Source organism: Microcaecilia unicolor, chromosome 11 (genome assembly GCF_901765095.1).
Source record: "Microcaecilia unicolor chromosome 11, aMicUni1.1, whole genome shotgun sequence".
NCBI lineage: Eukaryota > Metazoa > Chordata > Amphibia > Gymnophiona > Siphonopidae > Microcaecilia > Microcaecilia unicolor.
The window spans coordinates 190036751-190058670 of NC_044041.1; the positions used below are offsets into that span (position 1 = coordinate 190036751).

The window sequence follows — 21920 nt, forward strand, 5'->3', positions numbered from 1 at the left end:
TTTTTTTTTTTTTACAAAGCCTTGCTAGCAGTGGCCAGTGCAGTAAGCCGACACAGCAGCTGCTATCACAGCTTTGTAAATGGGTGGAGGGAGAGGGGGGGGAATAAGCTTATTAGGTGTTCTGGGTTGTTTGGTTTCTTTTCTCATTTCTGTTTTGTTACTGTTGCTTATGTTGAAAATAATAAAAAGTTTCAAACTAAAAAATAATAGCCATAGTTTTTTCATATGCAATCATCTTAGTTATTATTTATTTATTTCAGTACATTTATACCCCGACTTTTGCCATAGTGTTACAGCCCCAAAGCGGCTTGCAAAAAAAAAAAAATAGCCATAGTTTTTTCATATGCAATCATCTTAGTTATTATTTCCACCTATTCCTTCTATAAGTTAATATGGTTTAGTTTCTAATTTCTCAGTATAACTAGCTGAGAATTTAGTAAGTCACTACTCCACCAAGTCTTTGTATCTTCTCCTTATAAAGTTTTAGAAGTGCCAAGCAGAGCCCAGTTAGGAGTAAACTACTCCTTGCACCAAAACAGTCTGGGGTCCTTTTACCAAGCTGCAGGAAAGAAGGGCTCTGCACCAACGGCGGGGGCCGTTTTTCCCATATGCCAGGGCCCTTTTTACTGCAGCAGGTAAAAAGACCCCAGGCACACATGGCCATGCGGTAAGAGAACTCTTACCGCATGACCATGCGATGGGGAGCCCTTACTACCACCCATTGAGGAGGTGGTAAGGGCTCCAACGCCAACCTGGTGGTAACTGGGCAGCACACGGCAATGCCTGATTGCCACCGGGATACCACTGCACAAACCATTGGGCTGTGCAATAGTCCTGGAAGAGCAAGCGGTAAGCCCGTGTTTGGCTTACCGCTGCTCTGTAAAAAGGTCCCTCTGTTCCTTATTGTTCCTCCAGACCAATTCAGAGGCATGGATATACATTCTCCTACCATTTGCTGGAGATTGAGAACCACTAAACCAGTGACTTTAACTGTAAGTGTCTCGTGCAGTCTCTGTCTAGTTAGTATTTCTTCAGCAAATTGTAGAGGAGGCATCCAATGTAGTCTGTTACTGGACTGGTAGGCTGGGGTTAGGACCTTGGTGCTGGGACAGTTAGGTTCATTCCTATTGGGCATTTTTTTAAAATGTGGTGTTTTTGGTGGCTATTTGTTCAGCAAAGGGGGCTTTTGGAATTGCAGATTTTCTTGTGTCAAAAACTGATCCTGGGGATGTCTAGGGAGCAGGTAGTTTTCTGTCTGGTTCCTTCCTTTCTTCCCAAGGCGGTGTCCTCCTCACATAAATCAGTTGATTCTCTTCTAATATTTTGGAATAGGGAAGGGCAGTGACGATCCTAGGTCGGCTGCCACCTGGGATGGATCGCCGATGCGCACCCCCCCCCCCCCCCCCCCCCCCCCCCCCCCGGGTGCATTCTTAGCTGCTGGGAGCAGCTGCGTGGCTCTCGGCTCCGCTGGCTCCCTGCTCCCTCTGCCCCGGAACAGGAAGTAACCTGTTCTGGGGCAGAGGGAGCAGGGAACCAGCGGAGCCGACAGACGCGCTGCTGCTCTGTGCGCCCCTCCAGCAGCGTACACCCGAGGTGGATCGCCCCCACCATCCCGCCCTTGGTACGCCGCTGGGGAAGGCGGAATGGATGGGCTTCGATTACATCGGCGGACATCAGGCTGACATTACACTGTTACCTGAAGAGAATGGAGGAGTTCAGTCTGCCAATCAGTTCTTTATGCTGTTTGCAGGGGCTAAAAAAGGTGAAGCAGCCTCTACAGCAACAGTGTCACACTGGATTAAAGAAGCTATTGCATTGACACCGGACATCCCTTAACAATATAAGCCATCAGTGCTTCAGGCCCACTGTATCAAGGGCTAAGTGTCATTGTGGACTGAATATGGTCTTATTCCACTGCAGGAAATTTGCAGGGTGGCTACCTGGTTATCATTTCATTCCTTTGTGCATTATTACTGCTTAGACATGCAGGCGCTTTTCAGGATGCACATTTGGAGCATGTGTCAGGTTTGCCTGGATCCCACCCATGGTAAATACTGCTTCAGTACTTCTCATGTGTCTGGACTGGTCAGGAAGGATAAGGAACAAAAAAATTAGGTCTTACCTGCTAATTTGCTGTTCTTGAGTTCCTTTAGACCAATTCAGAACTCATCCATGGTTTTTCTGATGATAGGTCAAATGGCACTATTTGGCCCCACGAAAGAATTATTATTGTTCATTTCACAGTAGGTCTTGGGACAAAAAAAAAAGGGCAGCTTGCCTTCTCGGGGCCAGGCCAGTTTTGGTCCTTAGCCCCGGGGGAGGGGGGTACAGTCCATTGTTACAGGTCCCTCCTGTCTTCTTCCTTCCCTTTGTGGTCTGGTCAGACTCAAAGAAAGAAAATTAGCAGGTAAGATCTAATTTCTCTTTGAACTACTTGTTTAAAATACATATTATGTCTGTATTTTAAATTGTATTGGTTAATGATAAAATTAGGAAACAACTTTGTGAATGATGTTTAGGTAATTTTTTTTTTTTTTAATCGGTTAAACTTATGAATGAGCAATGGTTATTTCAATCCATGTTATTCCTTATGATAACACATTTTTCTTCTTTGTTGTCTTCTTAGTATCAGTTGTTCCCACAGGGCAAGAACGGATTTAAAACGGGCATGAAACTGGAGGGGATAGATCCTGAACACCCATCACTGTTTTGTGTCCTCACTGTAGCGGAGGTAATTCTTATGTGTCACATTTCTTGTTAAGTTTGTTGAGAGGTTTGGTCTCGTTTTCTGTTTCTTTGCTTGTTCACATGAACTCTGGGTTCCTGCTGTTCTATCATCCAAGTGACTGAGGTTTACAAATGGGGGACATTTGGGCAGGTAATTCAGAGGATCCTTCAAATATATATGTGATAGGACAAAATAGGAAACATAGGCAAAAGCTGAGCCTGGATAAATGTACTAGAGAATGAAGGGAAGAAAAATATCCTTGCATTTTTACAGATTTATATGTGATACCTCATTTCACAATCCACATATATTCTTTTCTAGCACATACAGTGGGGGAAATAAGTATTTGATCCCTTGCTGATTTTGTAAGTTTGCCCACTGACAAAGACATGAGCAGCCCATAATTGAAGGGTAGGTTATTGGTAACAGTGAGAGATAGCACATCACAAATTAAATCCGGAAAATCACATTGTGGAAAGTATATGAATTTATTTGCATTCTGCAGAGGGAAATAAGTATTTGATCCCCCACCAACCAGTAAGAGATCTGGCCCCTACAGACCAGGTAGATGCTCCAAATCAACTCGTTACCTGCATGACAGACAGCTGTCGGCAATGGTCACCTGTATGAAAGACACCTGTCCACAGACTCAGTGAATCAGTCAGACTCTAACCTCTACAAAATGGCCAAGAGCAAGGAGCTGTCTAAGGATGTCAGGGACAAGATCATACACCTGCACAAGGCTGGAATGGGCTACAAAACCATCAGTAAGACGCTGGGCGAGAAGGAGACAACTGTTGGTGCCATAGTAAGAAAATGGAAGAAGTACAAAATGACTGTCAATCGACAAAGATCTGGGGCTCCACGCAAAATCTCACCTCGTGGGGTATCCTTGATCATGAGGAAGGTTAGAAATCAGCCTACAACTACAAGGGGGGAACTTGTCAATGATCTCAAGGCAGCTGGGACCACTGTCACCACGAAAACCATTGGTAACACATTACGACATAACGGATTGCAATCCTGCAGTGCCCGCAAGGTCCCCCTGCTCCGGAAGGCACATGTGACGGCCCGTCTGAAGTTTGCCAGTGAACACCTGGATGATGCCGAGAGTGATTGGGAGAAGGTGCTGTGGTCAGATGAGACAAAAATTGAGCTCTTTGGCATGAACTCAACTCGCCGTGTTTGGAGGAAGAGAAATGCTGCCTATGACCCAAAGAACACCGTCCCCACTGTCAAGCATGGAGGTGGAAATGTTATGTTTTGGGGGTGTTTCTCTGCTAAGGGCACAGGACTACTTCACCGCATCAATGGGAGAATGGATGGGGCCATGTACCGTACAATTCTGAGTGACAACCTCCTTCCCTCCGCCAGGGCCTTAAAAATGGGTCGTGGCTGGGTCTTCCAGCACGACAATGACCCAAAACATACAGCCAAGGCAACAAAGGAGTGGCTCAGGAAGAAGCACATTAGGGTCATGGAGTGGCCTAGCCAGTCACCAGACCTTAATCCCATTGAAAACTTATGGAGGGAGCTGAAGCTGCGAGTTGCCAAGCGACAGCCCAGAACTCTTAATGATTTAGAGATGATCTGCAAAGAGGAGTGGACCAAAATTCCTCCTGACATGTGTGCAAACCTCATCATCAACTACAGAAGACGTCTGACCGCTGTGCTTGCCAACAAGGGTTTTGCCACCAAGTATTAGGTCTTGTTTGCCAGAGGGATCAAATACTTATTTCCCTCTGCAGAATGCAAATAAATTCATATACATTCCACAATGTGATTTTCCGGATTTAATTTGTGATGTGCTATCTCTCACTGTTACCAATAACCTACCCTTCAATTATGGGCTGCTCATGTCTTTGTCAGTGGGCAAACTTACAAAATCAGCAAGGGATCAAATACTTATTTCCCCCGCTGTATATTCTTTTCTAGGTTTTCTGTTTGGTACCCTCTTCGCCAGTTCATCCAGTCAAGCTTCTGACCCTGGAGCTGTCACTTTATCTGTGACCGCCTGAGCAAAAGGGTACCAAAAGTGGGGTTACAAATAACAAAGATAAAGGCTATAAAAGTTTGGAAGGGCAACTTTCGTTTTTGAATGTTTTGAGTACTTTAGAGTCAGTAGAATGGGACGATGCAATTTTTTCACAACTTTGATATTTTTCATGTTTTACAGCCTAAAACCTGCAGGTACCTAAAGTGGGGTATGTGATTTCTGGGGTTAATTACTTTTTTATTGATAAACGGTTCTTTTTTTTTTAATTTATAGAAGTCTTTATTGAAAATTACAGACAAAATTACATCATAAAGTAAGCTTACAGAACGAGGCATCAATTATCTAGCAAGACAAAGCTAAGGTACCCCCGAACAAGAAGCTGAGTAACAGCTAATAAGAAACTCAGAAGAATAATTTCTGTAACAACCACAAACTTCCAAATTTTTTAAAAGACAAGTTTAGGTAGTAACTCCCCCCCCCCCCAACCCACCCAATACCCAGAAAGACTTAAACAGCACAATTATTCAAAAAGGTTTCCCAAATAGCTTTCCACTTAGGAAGAGTATTACATCGAACAGCCCACAATCTCTCCATTTCACATATGTGCCATAGTTTATTCAACCAGCGAACCAGGGAAGGGACTGATGAAGATTTCCACTGAGCAGCCAAGGACAGCCTCGCTGCAATCATTGCATGTCTCACCAACAATGCCTGGGATTTAGCACGGCCAGGGGGTTTCTTAGGAAATAGAAAAAATTCTGGATACCATTTAACAGGCCTCTCCAGCCATCACTGAAGCCTACACTGGATGGCCTTCCAGTATGCCCGCACCTTCACACGGGACCACCAAATGTGCCCCATAGTACCTCTTTGCCCACAACCTCTCCAACACAGGAGAGAGGCTGCAGGAAACATGTGGTGTAATCTATCAGGAGTGAGGTACCATCAGTACAAAACTTTGACAGTGTTCTCTTTAAAGGGAACAGAGATAGATATTTTCGATAAGGCCCTCTCCATAAAGTTCCAGTCAACATCATCCAGTGTCACCCCCAGCTCTCGATGCCAGCATTGGCGATGAAGTAGAGAATGGTGCACATTCTTCTGCAAATATTTATGCAGGCATAAGACCCTTCGTACCTTTGGAGTCTTCACAAAAATCCTCCAGGAGGGAGTCCTCCCATAAGACCTTTGCCTTTACCTCAGCAGAGGAAAAAAAATGCCTTAACTGAATATATGCATAAACTTCGCTTGGAAGAACCAGGTAGGCCTCAGTAAGAGCAGAAAACGAAATCAATTCATCCTCGTCAAACAATTAACGTTTCTTATTTTTTAAAGACATAATTAGTCCATGCCTGAGGCTGAGATTTTGCAGTTCATATCCCTCTATCTTGTGGTATAAATAAGTCTCATACTCCACTTTTGGTATCTTTTTGCTCACCGGGTCACATTTTTGTATATATTGTAGGGCAAGAGTCTAGGAGAGATATGTTTGACCATGGTTAGAGCAGAGACAAGAGTACCAAAGCCACAGATTCCTTGGAGGTCTGATCCTTCCAGTTTTATTCCTATTTAGTTGATCAGTATGTTACCTTAGTTAACTTCCATTTGTTCAAACCTGCATTACAAATGTTTACAATGGGGTCATTGAAAGCATATAGATTTGCTATATATTTGTGAGTGCATTGACAATGCTATCACAATTATAAATACTTAGTCTGCTTTATTCAATCCACTGTGCAAACAGCTCTTATATGAAGTATCCAAAACTATAGCAGTAAGTGTGATATTCCAATGTAATGGTAAGGATGGAAGAAAGTGAGAATGTGCTTAACTTCTGTTGGTAGGTACAAGGCTACAGATTGAGACTCCATTTTGATGGGTATGCAGATTGCTATGATTTCTGGGTAAATGCTGATTCACCAGACATTCACCCAGTCGGATGGTGTGAAAAAACAGGACACAAGCTAATGCCTCCAAAAGGTACATATATTACCATGTATCCTTCTCTCTTTTTAAACATGTGGTTAGTCGGGGTTCAGCCTTTGGAAGTTCTTAAAGAACATGCGAGTCAATCAGAATTGATACAAGTTTTAGGTGTGAAATGAAGATGATAATCTGAGCTTTACAGGGCTGTGCTCTGGCGTTTAAAGAACTTTTGTGTTTTATATTCACTTTGTTTTCTTTGTTTCACAATTTTACTGTGTTTCTGTAAATATATAGTTGAAGACCTACAAATAAGCTAGTTTTTCATATCATCCCTCCAGACCACTCCAGGCACATAAGTTTTGCTCCCTTCTCGGCAGATAAAGACCAAGAACAACTAGATTGGTGATTATTGTCTGTACCAGACTAGGCCAGAGCCAACAAGCAGATAGGAGACAGAGTCAATCAAAAGTAAGCTGTGCACAGCTGCCCAGGATTGTTCTGTCTCCGTTAGATGATTGTTTGATGGATATACCATATAGTGCTTTTTGGACTGTTCTGCTCTTGAGGTAATTGGAGAACTGGCTGCCAGTATGGGGAAAGGGGTTTCAATGGCATTCGGAGCCCCTTTTTTTAGGAACATGATTGAGAGGCCCCAGAAGAGTCTTGGGGTTCTTTCTTCCTTCTGAGCTTTACAGTTCAAACTTTTTTTCAGTTGTTTTTTTTTTTTTTTTCTTTCAAAGAAGAAGGACGTCACTTACAGGTTGTTTCTTTTGCTACGCATTACAGTCCTCTTTAAAGAAGCAGAAATCCTTTTGTTAGACTCTTTCAACATGAAGAACTCTCCAGAAACTGTGCAATTAAATTGGAAGCTTTTAGAATTTCACATTCTCTGGCTCCACAGTGAGTAATTCTGGGATGGGATACAGAGGCCAAGTCTTTCCTAACCATCATGCTCTGCAAGCCATAGTTTCAGCAAAATAAGAAACTCCAAAGGTAGGACTCAGGGTTGGTAGAGCTTTGAGTAAGCTTTATAAGTTCATAGATCTAGGTTAAGCCTAAGGTAGATGTCTTAGACACTGCAGTTTTTAAAAAGATGACTGTTTTGATCAAGGGAGGAATGCCCTTTAATAATATTCAAGATAGGAGATTCGATCATTCCTATAACCAGCTTTTGAGATATCAGCCTTAGGTCCTGTACAATTTTGGCTCTATCTGTAGCATGTTCAGTCTCGGTGTGATGCTTACTTTGGCCCCACAACTGGTCTGCAGTTACTGCTTTAAAGACTCGCCTTAGCATTCTAACCTCTAGGAGGAAGCATCTTTCTCTGTGAACAACCAGGATAATGCAGCAACTCTTGGTTATTCCTCTGTCAGCAGGTTATGCACAGCTGCCCTCTCTAGCTTGATTATTTTTTTTTCCAAATATTTTTATTAAATTTTTAACATATGTTTCCCAAATAGTAAATGTGCATTATACAATTATCACATATTTAAGGATTGAACAGAGTTTTCCATCCCTCCCCCCCACCCCTCCCTACCCTGATAACCAATCCCAGAGTTCAACTAAATGTCGGCGTTTGAGTCTTTGGGCCTATCATTCACAGTCGTGGAACAATCAACTTGGGGGCGTCTAGATCTATTCCTCCCTGAGATCTCCAGACTCTGTATCTGTCCCATTGAGTATTAAACTTTGTTATATGTCCCGATCAAATGGCTGTCATTTTGGACATTTGATAGAGATAATCCATTTTAGGAACCACTTTTAGCACTGGTGGCGCCACTGGACTTTTCCACGCCGACACCAATGCAATTTTTCCGGCCACTAGCCAGATCGATGTTATCCGGTGCTCCAGTAGCCGGACTCCCGGTGGACGGATGTGTAACAAACGGACCTCCGGTCTTGCGGGATACCGCACCCCTGTCACTTGAGCAAACAGATCAAGCAGTTCCGACCAATAAAGCTGAATCTTTGGGCATGTCCACCAAATATGAAGCATGTCCCCCACTGCTGCACATCCCCTCCAATAGCGATCAGACCCTCGTTCATACATTTTTACCAATCTCTTAGGCGTATAATACCATTGATATAATGTTTTATAACTGTTTTCAATCATAGAACTGGAGATAGAGACCCGTAGCATTTGTTCTAGAGCTTTTTCCCCGCTGTGTATATTCTATATTTACTTGTAGGTCCCGTTCCCAGCGCTGTGTAGAGTGTGATATTGGCCCCTTATCATTAAGTAATGCCTCATAGAGGCGAGATACACACCCTCTATGGCTTCCCGCCTTCAACGCCCTTAGCTTGATTATTATTTTGACAAATAACGTGCGCTGAACCCTTCCCATCTGGAGTTTTCTCAGGCAGATTTTGTTTTTTCCATGCTGCATAATGGACGTGCCAGCCCTCTTGTGAAAACTTTGGGGGAAATAAATCAACTTCTGAATGCTGTACGTTATGTTGTTATGAACAACAGAGGACCTTTTTCAGGTACTGGCTGGCTCACCATCTACATGCCTAAACATGTTTCTGTTCCTAAAGGCTCAGTAAGAGTACCAGTGGGACGCAGCACTGACATTACAGCTCTGTAATTTCCACTTCTCTGCAGACCCATAAAAGATCTACCTTGGTAGCCTATTCTGGGGTTTGGAGTATCTTGGTATTGTCAAACTGGGGCATCTCCTTTTCAGACGGCCATCTTGCAGATTCTTGCTTGTAAGAATGTCATCAAAAAGGCTTGGTTGTCAGTTCTTTAAAGGTACAGGAGTGAATAAACATGTCAATAAAGGTAAGCCGGTGGATGTAGTGTGTCTAGATTTTCAGAAAGCGCATTTGACAAAGTTCCTCATGAGAGACTCCTGAGAAAATTAGAGTCATGGAACAGGTGGCAGTGTTCTGTTGTGGATTAGGAATTGGTTATTCGACAGAAAACAGAGGGTAGGATTAAACGGCCATTTCTTTCAATGGAGGAGGGTGAATAGTGGAGTGCCGCAGGGATTGGTACTGGGACCGATGCTATGATCTAGAAAACGGAACAACGAGTGAGGGGGATTAAATTTGCAGGTGACACAAAACTATTCAAGCTTGTTAAAACACCTGCGGACTGTGAAAATTGCAGGAAGACCTTAGGAAATTGGAAGACTGGGCACTCAAATGGCAGATTAAATTTAATATGGACAAATGCAAAGTGATGCACATTAGAAGAGTAATCCGAATCATAGTTACCTGATGCTAGGGTCCACCTTGGGGGTCAGCACCCAAGAAAAAGATCTAGTTGTCTTTGTAGACAATACACTGAAATCTTCCACCCAGTGTGCGGCAGTGGCTAATAAAGCAAACAGGATGCTAGGAATTATTAGGAAAGGAATGGTAAATAAGACCAAGAATACTATAATGACTATCGCTCCATGGTACAGCATATGTAGGATGCAAAGAAAACATGCTCAAATCACTGCAGACCGTTCAACACACAGCAGCAAGACTAATTTTCAAAAAGTTGAAATACAAAAGAGTAACCCCGCTGCTTGCAATGCTACACTGGCTGCCGATTAAGGCTAGACTATTTTTCAAAACTAGCACTCCAATATTCAAAATACTGTTTAGAATGGCTCCTGACTACATATTAGACCTGATTTGAACTGTCACCAAGAAATGCAAGCCTAGAGTCAAGAGGCTACCTATTACTACACTTACCCAACTGCAGAAACACAATATACAAATTCATCTGCATGGCTGGATTTAGCTACCTGAGTTCCAAGGGGTGGAATTCAATAACCAAGGTCATAAGAAGCACAACAAATTATCTTCAGAAAAGAATTAAAAACTTATCTTTTCACTAAATTTTATGATTATAATCACATGTGCTACTAAGGTTCCTCATGTTCTATACTGTCTGTAACTGTAATACAATACTGTACCTTTTCCTGTCAGTTGTAAGCCACATTGAACCGAAACCTGTTTTTGGATAGTTGTGGGATCTAAGAATGAATGAATAAATAAATGGCAGAATTGATGACATTGAGACATGGCCATCTATCTAAATTTTATAAAGTCTAAAGTATTTGAGACTTGGACAGCCTAACCGGGATAGGGGCCATGATGAGAAAACCTCTGTCACTGGGAAACTGTGTTCAAGCATCTTCTCTTTTGGCTGTACATGGTGTTGGTATCTTGATATTTGGACTCCACTACATACCAGGAATATAAGGGGGGTTGGGGTTGGGAAGGGTTTTTGAAGTGGATAACATTTTGATGTTTTGCTGCTTGTTTTTTGTGAATAAATGTAAAATAAACAACTTAAAAAAAATAAAGGAAAGGAAATTAACAGGTAAGACCAACTTTCACGTTGACTGTTAATTTTCTTCTTTGAATCCTGCTAGACAAGTCCAGATTACTACAAGGAAATCTGTGGCTTTGGTATTCTTGCCTCTTATCTAGGGCTTCATCAGGTTGTTTTAGAGATTTACATTCTCTCTGTAGAGGCAACCATAGGACCCTGGACTACAGTAACCTGTTAAAAGTATGGTTTTTTGTTTGGTAGAGTTATTGGAGGGAGGACGTTTATGGTTTTATTTTAATTTTTCCATTTCATTGGTTTGATATTCTGATACTGGCATTTGCCTAGTCTGCTCCATTCCTATATCATAGTAATGATCTCATTGCAGATGTTATGATGCTCTGTCCCCATCCACTGGAAGAGTAGCATAAACCCACATATCTGGATTGGTCTAGCAGAATTCAAGAGAAAAAAAATAAACAAGTCACAATACATTTTTCTTTATGCTGTTATCTACTTTGGATAGCTTTGTTGGGGAGGCAGTAAATAAATAATTTGACCTGTCCCCCCCCCCCCCCCCCCTTCCTTATAATATGAAAAAAAATTACCTTGGGATAATTCCACGTCCCTTACTATTAAGAATTTTCTCTCTCCTTTCTAGGTTACAAAGATGGGGAATTTAATTGGGTTTCCTATCTGAAGAATTGCAAAGCTCAGGCAGTGCCTAAGAACCTTTTCAAGAGCCTCAACACAGTAAGTGATGTAACAGATTTAAAGCCTCCAGATTCCTCTTACAGAAAGCAGATGTAAGATTTGTTATCACAGTATTTGGAAATGTATTTGACTTTTTTTCATGTTATTTCAGCTCACTGGTATATGATCTATGCTGTATATGTTGTGTTATTTCTGATACGATAGTTAAGATGAATCCAAGAGATATCATAGTAACATAGTAAATGACGACAGATAAAGACTTGTATGCACGGTAATTAATGGTAACGAAGAGCTGCTTATAGACTTCCATAGATAATGACTAAACAATATTGACTTGAGTCCTAAGGTGGGTATTAGTGTTCAATATATACACGTTTGAAATATATCACAATTGTTTTTTTAGACTTATGTAATGGGGGGGAATTCTATAAATGGTGCTCAAAAATGGGTGCTGGAAAAGATCGGCACTGAGTGATATTTTATAAAGAGCAAGTGCCCTTTATAGAGTAGTGCTTAGCACCAATTCCCACACCCAACTCTGGGTGTTGAACTTAATTAAGTCTACTCAAACCTGGTGTAAATCTTGGCTCCTAAGTTGGGGCATGGAGACCTATTATTCTATAACACTGTGCACAACTTTCTCTGAGGACAAGCAGGCCTTTAATTCTCACAGATGGGAAACGTGGGTCTGCGTTGCCGTTCCGGACCTTCTAACAATCTTTAAAAAAAAAAAAAAAAATAGGTCTTTGAGTGCAAGACACGCTCCGTTGTGCATGTGCGAATGCCTTCCCGCCCGCCACGAGAGCACGGGATCAGCAGTTCTCTTTCCGCAGTACAGAGAGGACGCATTGTTATCCATTCCTCACAGCTGTTTCTGTTGGTCTTTTGTGCCTTTCTTTTTTTCCCTTAATACCTCCTTTGGGGTTTACCTTATTTTATCCTTCCCTGTATATTATTTTAGATTATTTTTACCTTCTTTTCTGAGTTTTCTTTGTTTTTACAGTACTCGCTAGGCAGTGTTTAGGCCTGCTCTGGTCAGGGTTTGTCCGTTTTCTCTTTTTTGGTGCTCTTTCCTTTATTTAGCACCATTGAGTCATTTGATTTGGTCATGGCTGTTTTTTGTTTTTTTCATGTCATTGAAGGTTCCCAGTGGCTTTAAGCACTGCACTTGGTGCAACAGGACCACCTCTGGCAAGGGCACCCATTCTTGGTGTCTGCAGTATTTGGGGCTTGATCATACCTGTGCAAACTGTATTCTGTCTTCATATGAAAAAGAGACCAGAGAGGCTCAGAGAAGATTTTTTGAGTGGGTCTGAAGCCTCGACATCTGTGTCTTCAGCATTGACATCGGCATTGGTCCATATGGCTGCGAGATCCTTACACACTGCGAGTGACCGTGCTTCGAGTGGGTCTCCACCTGCCTTGACGCTGGCTGCTATGCAGGCCCTCTGGGACTGATTGAAGTTGAACCCAACCCTGAGGCAATGAGAGTACTCAACATTATCCTATTTGGCACCAGGGAGCGTTGGCATCAATCCCCTCGATGCATGGTGCTGGGAGCTCTGCAGCACAGAGGATTTCATTGGTTCCCAAGAAACGTCGGCACCAGGAGGACTGCTCCCCCTCTATACAGGAGATGCTGATGCTTGGATCGCCACATAGCCTGGACCAGGCACTTGGGAGCATTGATGCCAGTCATCGATACCTTTGACATATGGTGCCAGGAGCTCCTGGGCACCGAGGATTTCACCAGTCCCTGGAAAGCGTCAGTGCCAGGAGGACTGCTCTCCCTCTCTATAGAATGCGCCAGTGCGTGGGTCTCCACAGAGCCAGGACCAGGCACACATTTTGACCCCGCAGATTCAGCAGCCTGCTTCTACACCCTCACTACAGTCTTTCCTGATGTTGCCCCTTGATGAATGCCTCTGGGCCTTGCCCCTTGAGATTTTGGCAGGGTTCTTGAAGACTGCATCAGTGTCTGGGATGCTTGTGCCAGCCATGCCTCTTGCTACAGTCCCACATGGCCATCAGGTTGTGGTGAGGTCTCCGATGCCAATGCTGCTTGTAGTCTCGGTGTCAACTGCCACCATGTTGGCACACCCTTGATGTTGGCGGAGGAAGCTTTTCTGGAGTTGAGGCTGGAGCCAACACCTTGATGTCCTTCTCGGGGTCATAGTACCTCTGTGTCGAGGTTAGCTCTCCCACAAGGAAATCTTGGCTGACACTGATGAAGAGCGCTCATGGGACTCGGAGGAGGAGTCCTATGGCATCCCATATGATCTCTCCCCTCCACAGGAAAGGAGGAAGTCTCCACCTGAGAGCATTTCCTTCCTCCCTTTTGTAAAGGAGATGGCGGCTGCCATACCAATTCCTTTGGACATGGAGGACGAGCCCAGGGCTAAGATGATCGAGGCCCTGCACTACAACTCTTCTCCTAGAGAGGCTGTGACGGTGCCACTCCGCAAGATCTTACGGGACGTTCAAGTGAGGAACTGGGAGTGCCCTCTGTCGGTCCCTCTGCTCCCCAAGAAGATTGATACCATGTACCAGATTCAGTCTTCTGCTGGATTTGATAAGCCCCAGTTGTCTCATCATTCCCTGGTGGTGGAATCCATGCTCAAAAGGGCCAGGAGTTCTAGGGAGTAGCTTTGGTGCATCCTGGCAGAGAAGCTAAAACCCTGGATTCTTTTGGACGGAAGATGTATCAGGCCTTCCATTCTCATCTCCCGTATCCAATCGTACCAGCTCTATATGAGCCTGTACTTGTGGTCCTTGGAGAGCAGTATGTCTGATTTAGCAGACTGTCTCCCACTGTAGCAGGCTGAATCTGTTCATGAGCTGGCCAAGCAACAGAAGGCGTGTTGTAAGTTCTTGGCCAGGGCATCTATGACATTTTTTATGTAGCCCCTTGAATCTTTGCCCAGAGTATAGCGATGTGCAGACATTCATGGCTGCATGTCTCTGACTTGGACCTGATGGTCTAGTAGAGATTGGCGGATGCCACCTGCCAGGGGGATAAACTTTTGGAGAGAATGTGGAGTAGGTCGCTGACCAAGAAGCACACTGATACCATCAATTCTCTCTCCCGCCAGGTGTCTTCTGCACCTACCTCCTCCTCTAGGAGGTTTTCTGTCAAGTCGAGGAGGAGTACTTATTACTTCCAGAGGCATAGGTACAGCCCTTCTCGCCAGGCTCAGCCCCAGTGCTTTCGTTCTTGTCAATAGCATGAGCCGAAGGCCCAGACGGCTTCCCAGACAAAGCAGGGGGTGAGTTTTTGACTGGCTCCAGCAGAGCATAGCTGCTGTAAAACTGACCATCCTGGATGACTTGCTGGTCGGGGGGAGGCTACGTTTTACCAAAAAAGGTGGTCCCTTGTAACCTCTGACTTGGGGGTTCTTCAAATAGTCCATCTCGGTTACAGCCTTCATTGGCTTCAGGGACCACCAAATTGCCCACTGAGAGCACATCAGCTCTCGGCACAAGTAGGTACTTGCAGAGGAACTCTCTGCCCTTAGGCCCATGTGGTCGAACCCATTCCACCAGGGGAAAAAAGGAAGGGATTCTATTCCAGGTACTTTCTTGTGCAAGAGAAAACAGGAGCGATGCATTCCATCCTATACCTGAGGGACCTGAACAAATTCCTGGTCAAAGACATTCAGTATGGTTTCCCTAGGTACCCTGCTTTCCCATGTTTCAGGAAAACAATTGGCAATGCTCTCGGGACTTAAAGGATGCTTATACTTATATCCCGATAATTCCAGCTCACAGGAAGTATTTCAGCTGGGGACACATCACCTCCAGTATTGCGTGTTGCCTTTTGGCCTCACGTCAGCTCCCAGGTTTTCCACCAGGTGTCTTGCAGTAATCGCTGTGTCACTGAACAGACTGGAAGTTGTGTACCCCATCTCTGTGAAAAGCACGTCGTGGGACAGGATCCCATGCGGAGGACTATTCTGGTGTTAGAGCTACTAGGGTTCGTTTTAAACTATCCCAAGTCCCATCTGCTCCCTGTCCAGCGATTAGAGTTCATTGGAGCTGGCTTGGACTTTTCTCCCTGTGGTGCAGGCAGATGCTGTTTTCATCCTAGTCATTTGCATCTGAGTAGCTCGGCAGATGTTGAGTTTGTTGGGCCATATGGCCTCTACTGTTCATATGACACCCATGGCACGTCTTCACATGAGAACTTCCCAATGGTGTCAGGCCACAGGGAACCTAGTGGATGCCATCTGAGTTCCACCAAAGCTGATTCAGTCTTTACTCTGGTGGACAATTTGATCCAGTTTGACTCTGGGACTCCCATTCCAAATTCCACAGCCCACGAAAGTGCTGATGACGGATGCATCCCGCCTAGGGTAGGGTGCTTGTTTAGATTGGCTTCACACTCAAGGTGCTTGGTCAGCCCAGGAAACAGATCTCTAAATCAATCTTCTGGAACTCTGGGCAATCGGGAACGCTTTAAAGGTTTTCAGAGATCGCCTAAACAACCAAATTGCACTCATTCAAACAGACAATCAGGTTGCCATGTACTACATGAACAAGCAAGGGGGCACTGGATCACCCCCCACCCCTCTGTTCCAAAAGATCGTCCAGGTATAATGTGCACACCAGCACAGGATGCTCCTCAAGGCCACTTACCTGGCGGGAAAATTCAATAGCTTGGCCGACAAGACTGAGCCAGGGTCATGCAACCATATGAGTGGTCCCTGAACATGGGCATTGCCTGCAAGATCTTGGGGCACCCCTTTGATGGATCTTTTTGCCACTCGGTCCAATCACAAAGTCCCTCAGTTCTGTTTCAGGCCCCAGGCCCATGACCGACCAGCATTGGATGCCTTCCTCCTTCATTGAGGGACAGGACTTCTGTATGCATATCTGCCCATTCCTCTTGTGGAGAAGACTTTGCTGAAACTCAAGCAAGACTGTGGAACCATGATCTTGATAACTCCAGAAGAAGAGGGAACCAGATTTGCCAGGGCCATTAGGGAGCAATCATCCAAAGAACCATGGAGACTGGAGTGTTTTTCGACTCTCATCACGCAGAACAAAGGATTTCTTCTGCTTCCCAACCTCTGGTCTCTGGCCCTCACAGTCTGCATGTTGAGAGCTTAGAATTTGCTTTCTTGCATCTTCCTGAGGATGTCTCCAGGGTCTTGATGGCTTCCATAAATGATTCCAATAGGATGGGGGTCGCCATTGGGAAACATACCATTTCCAGTTGGCTGACAGATTGCATGTCATTCACTTATACCCAGGCTAACTGACCCTTGAGAGTCACGTCAGGGCTCACAGTGTCAGAGCCATGGCTGCATTGGTAGCCACTTCGGGTCAGCCTCCGTTGACGAAATTTGCAAGGCTGCGATGTGGTCTTCAGTCCACACATTCATATCTCAGTACTGCCTTGAGCAGGATACCCAACGTGACAATCGGTTTGGACAGCTAGTGCTGCAGAATTTGTTTGTGGTTTAGAGTTCAACTCCACCCTCCTAGCCCATTTTGTTCTGTTCCAGGCTGCACTCTCACCCAGTTGTATATAGTTTAATTGCTTTTTTACCTTCGCTGTTGTGAGATCCTGTTGACCACTGGTGCTGGTTTTTGGTGAGTCTGGTAGCTAGGGATTCCCATTTTTGAGAATTATAGGCCTGCTTGTCCTCGGAAAGCGAAGGTACTTGACTGTAACAGGTATTCTCCAAGGACAGCAGATCTTATGTTCTCACATACCCTCCCACCTCCCCTTGGAGTTGTCTCCTTTTTATTATGCTTTATATTGTACTGTTGGTCCCACGCTTTCTAGGTGGGTGGGAAGACACTCATGCATGCACAATGGATCGCGTCTCACAATCAAAGACATTTTTTTAAGCTTGTTACAAGCTCTGGACCAGCTGCATGGACCCGTGTTACCCGTCTGTGAGAATTATAGGCCTGCTGTCCTCTGAGAATATCTACTACAGGTAAGTACCTTAGCTTTCTAGAACGCCCCTGACCCATCCATGGCCACACACCCTTTTGAGATCTGCAGCCTCTACCTGATAATAAGCAGCGGGTTAAATGCTTCACTAGGAACTAGATAGTTTTGATAAATACTACTATCTAATATGGGCCAGGTTTCATATGAAATCATAAACTGGGAGAAGCACACATCTGCCAACAAGTAGCTACAGTTAGATGGTAGATTTACAACTCATTGCTTGCTTAACATCAACAACAGATCAGTCCAGGACTTGTGGGTTGTGCCCATCATCCAGGGGCTGAAGACAGAAGAAAGTAGTTCTTTGTAATCCATCCCTCAAGGGTATCATGCAGCCATGGAACTCTTAGTATTCTTTTCTTTTTCAGAGGATGGTGATGGTTTCCCATGTAACTCCTTGGCTGCTTAGCCCCATCTGCTCCTAAACTATTTTATTATAGTTTTGTTGAACTAATTTTTCTTTTCAGTGGACAACGAATGATAAAATAAGGAGCTTGTCTGGAAATACTTAAGTTTCCAAGTTCCTTTCCCTTCCTCCCCTTTCCTTAGCAGGGATTTACAGTTGAGGTGCCCCCAAGAGGCATAACTCCTGGTCCAGTATTTGCTGTGCACCAGATGAGTATGGGTAGTTGATAAAGGGCAATACTCAGTAGTGCTGAGTCCTTCCCTCCTCCCCCACCAACACCCCTACCTGTGCTGTTGGTAGTACCAGTCTGCAGTCTCAAAGTCCAAAGCAAAAATATGAAACAACCTCTATGAGAATCCAAAGGAACCAGACGAGTAGAGGATGACACAACGACTTTGAAACAAGAAGTAGAAGAATTCTTTATTAGAGCACCATGATATGACCCAACACTGGGTTCTTTTGTGACCCCTGTAGCAGGTGACTACCAACAGCAAGCTTTATTTATTTGTTTATTTATTTATTTTAACTTTTGTAATTTATATTTTTAGCTTTGTAGTCTGAGCATTGCATTGGTCCTGGTGTGTGTCTCCTGCTTTTCTCTTGTTTTGTTTTTTAAACTCTTTTCAATGTCTCCTGTCCTGAAGTTTCTTCTCTTTCTGTGTGCAGCATTCATCTTTTCTGTGTGTCCCAACTGTTCTATCCAGCATCTGCCCTTTGTGCCCCTTTCCCTCCCTTTGTGTCCAGCTTCTCTCTTCCGTTGCTCCTGCACCCCGCCCCTGACCCCTCCTTCCCTTATTTGGTCCATCATCTTGTCCCCCTCTCTCCTGTGGTCCGGTCTTCTCTTTACACCCCTCCCCAGTCCCAGTTCAGCTGCAGTTCAGCTCTGTATTCAGAGCTTTGGCCTCATGCTGCTAGATAGTTCCCTTTTCTCCCTGCAGCTGACACATTTGGCTCTGTTCATCATTCTAGTCCTTGCAGTATGCATCTGTACAGTGTCATTTGTTGTTCAGTTTGGCTCTCCCTACTTCTTGCAGTTTTTTAGTTTCTTGCTATGGTCTTATTCATTGTTTTTGGTGACCTCAGAGTCCTACCTTTTAGTATCTTTTATTCTTAGGACTTTCAATGTATGTTGTGCCTGAGCCCTTCACGGCTTAATTTTTCTAGTCCTCTCAATGTCATGTTTTCATGTTGATATTCTGTTGCTTTTGTCTTCCGATTTCCTATCTGTTTCAGGTGACAGGCATGGATTCCCACCCTAGTTGTGAACTGCTTTTCTACATCCCACAAGTGCTGGACTGATCTGTTGTTGAAGCTAAGGAAAGTAAAATTATGTTTACCTGCTAATTTTCTTTCCTTCAGTCACAACAGATCAGTCCGGAAACCCACCCTCATATTTGTCTAGCTCTGATGCTCATCTCATTGCAGACTTCTCGTCTCAATCAAATCCATTTTTCTGGTGGAACATTAAGTCACTATTTAAGCGTTGGATCCCTCTTCAGTAGGGACTCTACTTGATGGCATTTCCTATATGCTTTTTCAATAGTTTTATTTAGCTGTCATTTGCTTTCTATCTCTGTGTCACGGATTGGGTGCTATATTACTGGATTTGTTACTTACACTTTTATGTGGTTGGCTCGCTAGATCATCTCCGCTTCTGCAGTCTTGGGAAGATGTTTGGACGCCTATTGATGCTAATATAGTTCATATTGTACTGATATATTTTTTTCTATGTGAGCTCTATTGCTTTGTCAGTCAAAATACTGAGACTTCCATGGCTGTACAATACCCTTGAGGGACAGATCACAAAGAACTCCTCTATCTCCATCTGCTGGTTGACAGACACAACCCACAAGTCCTGGACTGATCTATTGTGACTAAAGGAAAGAAAATTAGCAGGTAAGACCTCAGTTTACCATTGTGTTGCTGTTTATCTCTGTTTCCAGCCTGTTACACCTTCAGGTTTCCGGGTGGGGATGAAACTGGAGGCAGTGGACAAAAAGAACCCCTCACTTATGTGTGTGGCAACCATTGCAGAGATGGTGGAAAATAGACTGCTTATCCATTTTGACAACTGGGATGAGAGCTACGATTATTGGTGAGGGCACAAGTAATGGAGATTGCCTGGTGCTTGCAGGAACACCAGAAATAATTGGATGACTTTATATTGTGTTTCACATCCTTGAAGAATCCTTATCCGGTTTACTACTAGGCAATCAAGTATTGCGTTTGTAAAGCACCCAGTACCACTACTCATATAAGCGAGGCATTTCTACATGTAATTTTCTGCTGGGATCATAAAGCATACCATTTTATAGGAGGTGATATGCAGCATTTTAATGCTAACTTATTTTGTGATGGAAAATCCACAATTCCGGGAATAACATGTATAGAATGTTTGTACGTTTGGGAAGCTCGCCAGGTGCCCTTGGCCTGGATTGGCCGCTGTCGTGGACAGGATGCTGGGCTCGATGGACCCTTGGTCTTTTCCCAATATGGCATTACTTATGTACTTATGTCCTCTACTTGGTTCACTTTTATTACATAGAGCAGTGATTTAACCTATTGTGATGTCATAGTGGCTCATTCCACCAATAAGAGCCAACCTCATTAGTGATGTCACAATGGCTTGATTGTATAGAATGTTTGTACGTTTGGGAAGCTTGCCAGGTGCCCTTGGCCTGGATTGGCCACTGTCGTGGACAGGATGCTGGGCTCGATGGACCCTTGGTCTTTTCCCAGTGTGGCATTACTTATGTACTTATGTAATGACTTTTCACTCAAGAGGCTTAGTTGGCAGCATTCTTATTTCTGTGATTCTCAAGCCTAACCTCGGATCTTCTTACCCTGTAGCCAGTCTGATTTTCAAGATATTTGGAAGATGTTTTTATGCACCGTCTTCATTCTTTGCAAATGTATCTCGTGTGTATTAGTGAACTCATGAAAACTACTGACCGCAGCATGCCCAAGGATAAGTTTTGGTTTTTTTTTTAATAGCATGTTTGATGGAGATTGCCCCCCCCCCCAAAAAAAAAAGAGAGAACTGGGGGCTCATGTGTAAATTCTGATAATGTCAAGCCCATATATTCTGGTTACATGTTATGCACCTACCCTCGGACCCCTTTTATGACTTTTTGAGTTGTTTTTTTTTTTTTTTTTTTTTGCTTCATGATATGTAAACCAAATGATACATTTGAACAAGATGGTCTATCTCTCTCTTCTGCACCATTGTCAAAAAGTCTTCAATAAAACTTTCAGATGAAATAACTAAATATAGGTGCACATAGCTCACAATCTAATTTTGTACCTGAGGCAATGGAGGTTAAGTGACTTGCCCAAGATCACAAGGAGCAGCTGCTAGATTTGAACCGGCCACCTCTGGATGTCAAGACCGGTGCTGTAGCCACTAATAATGTCAGATAATACATTTGTCTTGTAGTTTTATAATAAGATTTAATAAATTACATGTTCTTTCTCTTCAGTTGTTTTTACATTTATTGCTCTACTTTCTAGTCTGTTGCTTGCTTTCAGTATGAAAAGAAAAGATGTCAAACCCAGTATGGAGTAAAAAGTAAATTCACCCAATGAACTCCATCAAAAAATATATGTATTTTTTAGTTCAAGCCAAGAATGCTATATTCCAAAATAATTTTCAAATTATACTTTTTTGGGGGATCTTGCCAGGTATTTGTGACCTGGATTGGCCACTGTTGGAAACAGGATGCTGGGCTTGATGGACCTTTGGTCTGTCCCAGTGTGGCAATACTTATGTAATTAATATTGACCATTGTATATTAAAATGCCACTCTGTGTAGCCTTCAAATATAATCATTTGTCCTAGAAAATATCTTTATGTATAACTTCAGTGTGTTTCTACCTCCGTGCTCAAAAATAAATACAGTCTCCGCAGACAA

The 21920-nt window shown here is 43.6% G+C and overlaps 1 protein-coding gene across 4 annotated transcripts in view; it reads left to right on the forward strand.

Moving 5' to 3' along the window:
* L3MBTL3 (L3MBTL histone methyl-lysine binding protein 3) overlaps positions 1–21920 on the forward strand; it is a 91909-nt gene that overhangs the window by 27661 nt on the left and 42328 nt on the right. For all 4 annotated transcript variants that reach the window (XM_030217869.1, XM_030217865.1, XM_030217868.1 and 1 more), the window contains 4 exons: positions 2627–2731; positions 6569–6704; positions 11586–11677; positions 19953–20104. In XM_030217869.1, the coding sequence (XP_030073729.1) occupies positions 2627–2731; positions 6569–6704; positions 11586–11677; positions 19953–20104 (485 nt within the window). The remainder of the gene's footprint in view (positions 1–2626; positions 2732–6568; positions 6705–11585; positions 11678–19952; positions 20105–21920) is intronic.